Source organism: Zalophus californianus, chromosome 2 (genome assembly GCF_009762305.2).
Source record: "Zalophus californianus isolate mZalCal1 chromosome 2, mZalCal1.pri.v2, whole genome shotgun sequence".
Classification (NCBI taxonomy): domain Eukaryota; kingdom Metazoa; phylum Chordata; class Mammalia; order Carnivora; family Otariidae; genus Zalophus; species Zalophus californianus.
In genome coordinates this window covers 144,260,795-144,271,422 of record NC_045596.1, presented here as the reverse complement: position 1 = coordinate 144,271,422, position 10,628 = coordinate 144,260,795, and the positions used below count along the sequence as shown (strand labels likewise).

General features: G+C 38.5%; 1 protein-coding gene across 1 annotated transcript in view; it reads left to right on the top strand.

Annotated features, from left to right (window-relative positions):
- The first annotated feature begins 6,380 nt into the window (after positions 1-6,380).
- The window catches only part of AADAT (aminoadipate aminotransferase), an 83,578-nt gene continuing 79,330 nt past the window's right edge, over positions 6,381-10,628 (top strand). Inside the window, 1 exon segment of the mRNA XM_035726351.1 lies at positions 6,381-6,500. Coding sequence (XP_035582244.1) covers positions 6,381-6,500 — 120 coding nt within the window.

The following is a 10,628-nucleotide window of genomic DNA, read 5'->3' as shown; positions in this document are numbered from 1 at the left end:
CCAAAATGTCTATGGAACTCACAGAACTCAATTGTAAAAACAAACAAACAAACAAAACAAATAAGCTGATTGAGATGGGCAAAGGATCTCAAAGGACATTTTTTCAAAGAAGAAACACAAATGACCAACAAGTACATGAAAATATGCTCAACGTCACTCATCATCAGGGAAATGTAAATCAAAACCACAATGAGATATCATCTCACATCTGTTAGAATGGCTATTACCAAAAAGACAAGAAATAAGTATTGGTAAAGATGTGGAAAAAAAGAAATCCTCATGTGCTGTTGGTGGGAATGTAAACGGTACAGCCATTATGAAAAACGGTATGGAGATTCCTCAAAAAATTAAAAATAGGACTGCTATATGATCCAGCAATCCCACTTCAAGGTATATACCCAAAGGAAATGAAATCACTATCTTGAAGACATGTCTGCATGTCCATGTTCACTGCAGCATTACTCACAATAGCCAAGACATGGAAACACCCTAAGTGTTAACAGATTAATGGATAAAGATGTGGTTTATATGCATACAATGGAATTATTCAGCCACAAAAAAAGAAGGAATTTCTACCATTCGTGATAACATGGGGAAACCTGAGGGCATATGCCAAGTGAAATACGACAGAGAAAGACAAATACTGTATGATTTCCTTATATGTGGAATCTAAAAACATTGAACTCACAAAACAGAGATTAGATTGGTGGTTGCCAGGAGCGAGATTGGGAAAAATGGGTTAAAGCAGTCAAAGATACATACTTATAGTTATAAAGTGAGTAAGTCCTTAGGATCTAATGTATGGCATAGTGACAATAGTTAACAATACTGCACTGTATACTTGAAAGTTGCTAAGAGAATACATCTTTTAACTTCTCACCACAAAAATATACAAAAGGCAACTATGTAAGGTGATGTAAGGTGTTAACTTCCTTCTGTGGTGATCATTTCATAATATACATGTTTATCAAATCACCACATTGTATACCTTAAACTTACACAACGTTATATGTCAAGTTTATCTCAAAAACTCTGGGAAATAAATACATTATAAATAAATAGGTCTCTAATGCTGGGGGATGGGGGAAAACAGACTAGGCTGAAGACTTAATAATGGACAAAAGAGCAATGTGAATGTTGCCCTATTTTAAAAACTCCCAATCCAAAATCTTTGTCCTTCATCCTCATTTATATTCATAACAATGTCAAAGGGAAGCTCCTTGCCAAGTCGTGGTGACTGGGTACATCTGATTGTCATGTTACTGGAAAGGACATCACGTAGAAGTTGTTCATCCAGAACATCCAGTATTCTTGCCTGGGCATTAACTTTCAGACAGTCAGAATATTTTCTAAATGCTGGATTCATCCTTGGATTTAAAGTGGATAAAAAAGGCCCTTGCCCCAAATGATTCTCTGGCCTTTGAACATATGAACTCGGTCAAAAAAAATTTTTTTTTAAATCTAATCTCAAAAGAGTAGCTTCAGTAAGAGTGTGAACTTATAGCACCTCTCTTGCTAGGTGTTAAAAAACCACACTCTGTCTCTACCAAATTGAAACAGCTCCTCCTTAGATTACGGTTCCTCAGCTCATTGGAACTTATATCTGAAAACCATTTAGAATCATTATAGAAGTATGTCAAAATCATTCTAATCTTTGTTGATTCCTCAGCTTTTAATCTTATTTCTTTGGCCTCAGAATTGGTCAAAAATTGGTCAAAAAAATCTATAATATCCATATGAATTTTTGTCACTTGCTTTACAAAAATTCTTGTTAAATAAATTCTGATCTTCAAAGGAAATTTCCATTTCTCTTTCTCTTCCTCAGAAACTGATGTCCAGTAATGCATATTACAATACAACTGTGCACAATTCTGAAGAATGAAGCTTTAACTCACCTAATGGCTGCTATCCATCAAAACTCTTACGCATCCATATATCAAATATAGCACAAAAATATATTCATTTTGCCAAAAGGCAAAATGGTTAAATGATTTCATTTTGTGGGTGATGTTTTCAAATACTATCTTGAAGTCTTTCTACAGGAAAGAAAAAGGGCAAAATAAAAAAGCCCAAACAAAAAGGCAACCATTTAATTATAGTTAATCTTTTAAGTAAAAATGAGAATTCCAGAATTCTAAAATAAACATCATTCTTTGTCATATGGTGTGAGTTATGGGGGGGATAAAAAAGGAAAGAAACAGATATCTGAATCAGTAAATGAGTCAGAAAAGCTCAGAAACATACTTCGCTTCATAAAGCCCAGGACCTTCAGAAATCATATTACTGAACACCTGTGCCATGGAAGATTTATATATTAAAGTTCATGCTATAACTAGAGGTTCCCTGCAATATCAATTTCAAACGACAATCTGAGGTTTTTTACAGCAGCAATTGTCAGAAGAAATCATTTCATTTCTTATTATTCATTTCACTTATACTATAGTATATTAGCTGGATATTGTATTGATCCTTGCTCCATCGAATTTTGGCATTCACAACACAGACAAATTTTTGGCTTGAAAGATAAGTCAGTATTATAATCTACTCACTGATAACAGCGATGACATTGACAAAATTATGTCTGGGTAGGTTACAGAGTTGAGGTGAGTTGAAAGGAATTCCTGTTTCAGAATAAAAATGACTTTTATCTATACTCACATCTCCTTAGGACATGTGTTAAGAGATTACTTAAACTGCTCCACAAATCGGAATAAATATATAGCCACATTTTTATTTTTCTAATTAATTAATAGCTTGAGCATCACTTGCCATATTAGCAGGAAATTCAGCATTAATTTAGTCAACAAATATTTATTGAGTGACCACTATGTGCCAGTCACTGGTCTATGCGTGGGACACATCAATAAGCAAAGCATATAGGAATCCCTGCCTTCAGTTAACTGACACTCTACTGCATCTTTCTTTGGAGGCACTCCATCCCAAATTTCCCAAAACCTAACTGCTTTCTCAGTCCCTATATGAGAATGTCACTCCAACTTCTACACCCAAGGAAAGAGAATCTTTATTCTTCTGATGATTCCATCAATGCCATTCTTCTTGCTGGCACACTGTGGCTGATACCCCTGATCCCAGTTCAATAGATGATGCTGACACTAAATCTGATTTTGATGCTAGTCAGCTGGGCTGATATTCATTTGGTTACCACACAAGCCCCAAGTGGATCTTAAGGAGAAGATCACCCAACTCCCTCTAAGTTAGAACAAACCAGAGCAAGGCTCTCAATTGCCTGAATTCCCATAGTTGCCAATTCTCAGGCTGCCCCAAGGAGTCAAGTCCAGGAGCACTATGCTTAGGCACCATCCCTTTGTAGCCCTTGAGACTCTAGCCCTCTTCCGTTCTAAGAAATACACATTCTCAGATATCAGGCAGGGGCTCCCCTTCCATCTGGGAAACCCAAAGAATCTGATTATGCCTCTCTTCTTAGAAAATAAAAGTATCCTTTTCAACCTGTAGAAGGCATTACACTATTCATTCATTCACTTATTCATTCACTTACCAATACTTGCTGTCCACCTATTCTCTGTCAGATATTGCTCTTAATCCCATTTGCCTCCAGGAAGACCCTTTTTGGAGGAAGCTGCCTTTATACCTACAAGGCATGACAAGATGACTTTCTGACAGTTCTCGCCCTAGAATAAAAGGGGGGGAAAAAACACTGGGCATCCTATTATAAATAACAACAACAATAAAAAAAGTGTTTAAATTTTTTAAACATCTGGGTGATAGTGAAAACAGTGACCATGGAAATAATTATCAATTCCTTTACAAATAATATATTATCAAAATTATTTTAGGAAGGAAACATATCTGAATTCTAAAATCACCCAGCTTTGCAGCTGTTTGGTTGTTTTTCTTTTTTTTTTCAAAAACTCATGTGAATTATTTCTACCAACATGAAAAAAGAAACAAACAACAAAAAATTATTTAATCAAGTATTCATTTTTTTTAAGATTTTATTTATCTGAGAGAGAGAGAGCACAGCGGTGGGGAGGGGCAGAGGGAAAGGGAGATACAGACTCCCAGCTGAGCAGGGAGCCCCACACAAGGCTCTATCCCAGGACCCCAAGATTATGACCTGAGCCAAAGGTGCTCCTTAAGTATTCATTTTTAAAGAAAACTTTCTGCTTAGGACAAGTCATTGACTTGGAAGGTTGGAAGAGTCCAATCCAGTCTTAGCTCCTGAATGTCCTGGACCATGGTTTGTGGCCTATGCATAATGCCTCCAAGTTCAGACCAGTCTCCCCCATGAGCCCCTCTCCCACTCCCCCGTGCTTTGATAGTGCTGCCGGTAACATCACACTATCTGGCTCCCTAAGGCTTCAAACCACTGGTACTAAATATTATATTTCTGAGTCATATAATTCCTCTTCTCTGTGTAACAGGCCCTGAAATATGTGAAGAAGCTTTGAATCCCCATTTTTCCTCTTACAACTATTTTCAATTATTCTCCTGCAACTGTTCTCAAATGGCATCCTTTCTAGTCCCTTCATAAAATAGTCACTGTCTTTTGAACATACTTCATTGGTCCGTATACCTTTTAAAGAATAATGCCAATACCCTTTTTATCTGGAATTTGCAGTTTGAAAAATGTTCCTTAAGGAAATAATCTGGAATCTGAGCAAATATTTATCTATCTTAATGTTCATCACAACATTATTTATAGTATTTAAGAATAATAGTACAGTGGGGCACCTGGGTGGCTCAGACAATTGGGCGTCTGCCTTTGGCTCAGGCCATGATCACAGGGTCCTGGGATTGAGGCCCACATGAGGCTCCCTGCTGAGCGGGGAGCCTGCTTCTCCCTCTCCCTCTGCCTGCCAGTCCCCCTGCTTGTACTCTCTCTAATTAAAAAAAAAAAAGAAGAACAATATATAGTACACCTATATGATAAAACTTAAAAGCATGTTAAAGAAGTAACTGAATAGTATTTAAATGTTCACTATATGTTGCCAAGGAGAAAAAAGAGATTACAAAAGACCCCAAAATTAAAAATAGAGCTACCCTATGACCCAGCAAGTGCACTACTGGGTATTTGCCCCAAAGACACAGATGTAGTGAAAAGAAGGGCCGTATGCACCCCAATGTTCATAGCAGCAATGTCCGCAATAGCCAAACTGTGGAAAGAGCCGAGATGCCCTTGATCAGATGAATGAATAAAGATGTGGTCCATATATACAATGGAATATTACTCAGCCATCAGAAAGGATGAATACCCAACTTTTACATCAACATGGATGGGACTGGAAGACATTATGCTAAGTGAAATAAGTCAAGCAGAGAAAGTCAATTACCATCTGGTTTCACTTATTTGTGGAACATCAGGAATAGCATGGAGGACATTAGGAGAAGGAAGGGAAAAATGAAGGGGGCGGAATCAGAGGGGGAGATGAACCATGAGAGACTATGGACTCCGAGAAACAAACTGAGGGTTTTAGAGGGGAGGGGGTGGGGGGATGGGTTAGCCTGGTGATGGGTATTAAGGAGGGCATGTTCTGCATGGAGCACTGGGTGTTATATGAAAACAATGAATCGTGGATCACCACATCAAAAAAAAAATGATGTATCGTATGGTGACTAACATAACATATAAAATAAAATTTTAAAAAAATTATGAAAGAATGTATAATAAAATCATTTGTGTGTATGTATTTCCGTGTGCATAAACCTGGAAGAATATATAACAAACATTAACAATGGTTCTCTCTAATTAATGGGATTATAGATGATTTTCCAGACTTTCCAGATTTTCCATAGTGAAAATACATTACTCTGTAATGAAAACAAATAATAAATGTTATTTTTTTAATCATATTGCCAAAAGCTGAAAGCAAAAACTGAAGGTGTGGCCTGATCAACTCCCAGCGAGTGGAGTACCATGCCCTTACCTAATTAATGCCCTTGCACTAATACTGCATAACATATTGCTGGGTTTGTGGCCATGTTATACAGTTGATTCATCTTGAGAATATTCTTCTTTGTTGCCTTCAAAACATTTCACAACTATTACCATTAAATCTCTCATCATGTCCTTGAACATTAGTCGTTTTTTTGTTTTGCTTTGTTGTCATTCATAATATTTTCATTCTTAAAAAAAATGACTCCCGAGGCACCTAGGTGGCTCAGTCGTTAAGCGTCTGCCTTCTGCTCAAGTCATGATCCCAGGGTCCTGGGATCGAGCCCCACATCGGGCTCCCTGCTCCGTGGGGAAGCCTGCTTCTCCCTCTCCTACTCCCTCCTGCTTGTGTTCCCTCTCTCGCTGTGTCTCTGTCAAATAAATAAATAAAATCTTTAAAAAAAAATGACTCCCATGATGGTCACCTTGTTCCTCCCTCCCCTGTTAGCCCCACTGAGCCTCCACCATGCCCAGCGTGGCACATCCAGCAATGGTTCATCCCAAGACCGTCCCAGAAACTGGTGAAAAGGTGGGCCTGCGTGTGAGCAAAGTGATCACCAAGAAGTTCAGCCATCAAGATACCAGAGTAGAGACTACTGAAAATGTGTGAGACAAAGCTGTCTATACCATACAGAGTAACTATGTAGAAATTAATGAAAATTAAATGGAATCTCTCATCATAATCAACACTTGTAAAATTTGCATCATCCATATGCCCAACAAGATTTTTTTTAAATGAGGGTGCCTGGGTGGCTCAGTTGGTTAAGCGACTGCCTTTGGCTCAGGTCATGATCCTGGAGTCCTGGGATCAAGTCCCACATCAGGCTCCCTACTCACCGGGGAGTCTGCTTCTCCCTCTGACCCTCTTCCCTCTCGTGCTCTCTATCTCTCATTCTCTCTTTATCTCAAATAAATGAATAAAATTTTTATTAAAAAAAAAAGATTTTTTTTAAATGAGCCATGCTCCAGTTTCTACAGAACTTGTAACCAATACAATTTCAGTAACAAGGCAGATATGCACTTCTCAGTTACAGAGATTTTTTTTAAATATTCTTGTGTTTTAACAGTACAATTATACATGTTTATAAATGTATGTGTTCTGAATACCCTGGGATATTTTTGCTTGTTTTTGTTTTGTTATGCTTCTAATGTTAAGACTCTCCAATACTAAAGCAAAAAAAATTATATAGTGCTTGATATATTTATTCCTATCAAACTTCTTTTACTATTTGGTTCATCTCTCTACCCATGTTAAGACTTCTTTCATCTGATTCCGTCATTTGGTTTCTTTATTAATCCTCTTAACTCTGTATCACTCACAAATTTGACAAATGTGTCTTCATCTCTTTATCCAAATTCCTAATGAATGTATCAAACAGAATTTGGGCCAGGATAAAGCCATGATACTTACCATCAGCAAGTTGTCATCAGATAAACACCTTCTGGATGAAGGTGTTCAACCAGAAACTCATCAAGCCAGCAGTACTATGATTTAGCCCATACTTCTCCCCTCTGTGTGATATCATATTATACCAACAAAAGACTTTACAGAGGATATTTGACTTTTTCAAAAATTAAAGTGAACTCTTTGTTTCACACTTATACCAATGAGGTCAAAAATTTATTAAACTAGGGGTGAGCCCAACCTGAAGAGTAAAGAGACCTATTCAAACTTGGTTGCAATTACTGTCTCAAGTAGAAAAATGCATCACCCAAAGCATTCACTTCCTGACCTGACATTTCATCATAGACCTATGGTATTTCTTCTGCCCTATAAATAGGAATCAGAGAGACCAAGTTTTATTCATCTCCATTTATTCCACAATGCCTAGAACACAGCTTTATACATGATACTGTGGAGTCTACTCCCTGCCTTTCTCAGGTCAGGATGCTCTTGCCAAAATAGAAGTGTCTGTCACTGCCCACTAGAAATCCAGGGGTCACTTGAGCTTACTATTTCCCATGGCATTGCAGAGAGAAGCATATAAATAGGTCAGCCAAAATATGTGTCATGCTCAAGGCAGGGGGCATAACACTGATTCCCTACTCAACAAATGATGAGGTAATTGGCTAAAAATACCTCTAGGTGTAGGTAGGGAGATGTTGCTACTAATATGCAGCCAACATTTTAGTTGTTGATATTAGCTATAGATGACTTCGAATGAAGCACAATAATCCCTCCATTTAATAACAATAATGATCCCTTACTTCAGACAGCTGGTTGAGCAAGGTCATCCCAGAGTCACAAGGCTTGGACATTTGAATGGTATATCCATTCCAGATAATTGATCACTAGCTATCAGACCACTCCTGGGTATGGATCCAGGCTCTGCCTAGCCTTTTGCTTATTTGCTTATTCAATGCTCTCTTCCTGCAACACCTAAACTTTCATTATGCCTCCCACACAAAAGTCCCCGACCTGCTTCTTTTTCTCTGACACTAGAACTCAATGTGTCCCCTCTCCCTAAAGCATTAGCAACACAGAACATATTTATCTTTTTCTAAGGTAGAAAATGCATATTTTTTTAGGAAAAAAAAAATGGCCAGTCTACACCCTTTGGTGAATAAAGAGATTCTTTATTATGTCTTAGGGAATTTCCAGTTTCCCCAAAGATTCTTCTAAATACTTCAGGAACAAAACCTTGTGTTTTCACATCGAAAGCTTTCAGATGAGTCTGTGCTGCACGCAAAATGCAAAATCAAGAAATGCTTGCTCTGTGCACAGATCAATGACTCAATACAGGTTATATAAGATACTCGGAACGTAGTGAGTTCAGAGAACTACAGCTGGAGGTCTAGGCATGTAACACTGCGCAACACTTCTTAGAAAAGAGGAGCAAAGACGTTAGGACCTAGAAAACAGCGAGATGGAGAGATTCAGGAGTTTTCTGCCTCAATAGACCAGGGAGTTGAGGCAGGAAAAGGAGGCTGAAGCAGAGATCGTGGATTCCAGGAGACTGGCACAAACATCAGGGTAGAATGTTCAAGTGCAGGGAAAGATTCAGAAGAGTTATAAATCACTTGCAAGGTCTAAGCAGAAAACAAGTAGCTGAATCCTACAGCTTAAAACAAGTGTGGGAGAGCCCCTTAGTGTTCCGGCGCATAAATGCTGCTCTCCGTTGAGCTCTGCTCTCGGTCCAGCTCCGCGTCCAGGTCCGCGTCCAGGTCCGCGTCCAGCTCCGCGTCCAGCTCCCAGTGCTCCTCCCGCACGCATGGCCAAGACTTCGGCTCTCCCCCTGCTCAGGGGAAACGCTTCTCTCTTTGGGCACCAAACCCGATACAGTTGATGTAGTAAGGCTTTCAGAGATGTTTTTAACCCGTCCCATTTCATAGCCCACCCACGCTTTTTATAGAAAAATTAAATTCAAAAGAGAAAACAATTTGCAAGAGAGTAGCATGAAGAGAAATCTGAGGAAAACCTACAGGACCAGAACCCAGAACGTCCTCCCTCACTGGCCCTAAGCTGTTCCTCTTTACTGCGCCACCTCCAGTCCCTAAGTTGGCTTTTCAAACTGGTTTACGATGAAAAGTAATAATAATAGGGGCGCCTGGGTGGCTCAGTCATTAAGCATCTGCCTTCCGCTCAGGTCATGATCCTGGGGTCCTGGGATCAAGCCCCGCATCCAGCCCTGCATGGGGCTCCCTGCTCTGAGGGAAGCCTGTTCTCCCTTTCCCACTCCCCCTGTTTGTGTTCCCTCTCTCACTGTGTCTCCCTCGGTCAAAAAAAAATAAATAAAATATTTAAAAAAGAAAAAAAAGAAAAGTAATAATAATAAAAGACTAAAAAAAAGAATAAAAATAAAATGTGCTATAGCACATTTATACAAAATAAATTTCAGTTTCCTCTCTTGAGCTCACTTTCAGCAGACAGACGTGCTATAGGTCCCCCCCAAAAAAGGTGTCAAATGCTCTTTCATTACTAAATATGCTTCTGGCAAAGTTATTGCTGTACTTTCACTTGTACCTCCATAAACTGGGTCTAGTTAACACCTCCTTCTCCTCCACAGCAATACTAAATATGAGTTGCAGTTTAAAAGATTTGAAGTTCCTGATGATTAAAAGGCTCTGGTGCAGGCACACTGCTTTCTAGACAGCTACTAATCACAGTATCTACCAATTATTGAAGCTCTTGTATGTGCTATCCACTCTAAGGAAGACGTGAGAAGCATTACCTCAGATCCTTACTGCCCTGAAATTCAGACATAAATTCTATGTAGAATACTAAAACTTAGAGAACGTTGGGAATTTATCCACACACATATCTAAACTGCAAATTTAAACCCAAGTGCATCTCCCAAAACTCAGATGCTTCGCATTAATACCCTACTGCCTCTCTGGACCTACTTCAGTGTGGGAAGATTGATGCAAAAGAAATATTTCACTATGAACATTTCATTATCTCTTTCTTAGACTTGTGTTTCCCTCCTAGAGTAATTCTACTTATTTATTAACCTCCAAATCAGTATATATCAAACATCATTTTAACAAGTGTTATAATTTTATTAGCATTTATTTTATACTTATTTTCAAATAAAATACTTCAAATTTCCTCTCAAATAAGGCTCCCTAGTTTTCCAAAGAGGAATTAATTCATTTATATCACCAAAACTCACAGAGCCTTTTAGTGGCACAACTGGGCCAAAAATACATATTTTTTAAAGATTTTTATTTATTCATCTGAGAGAAACAGAGACAGAGCACAAGCAGAGGGAGA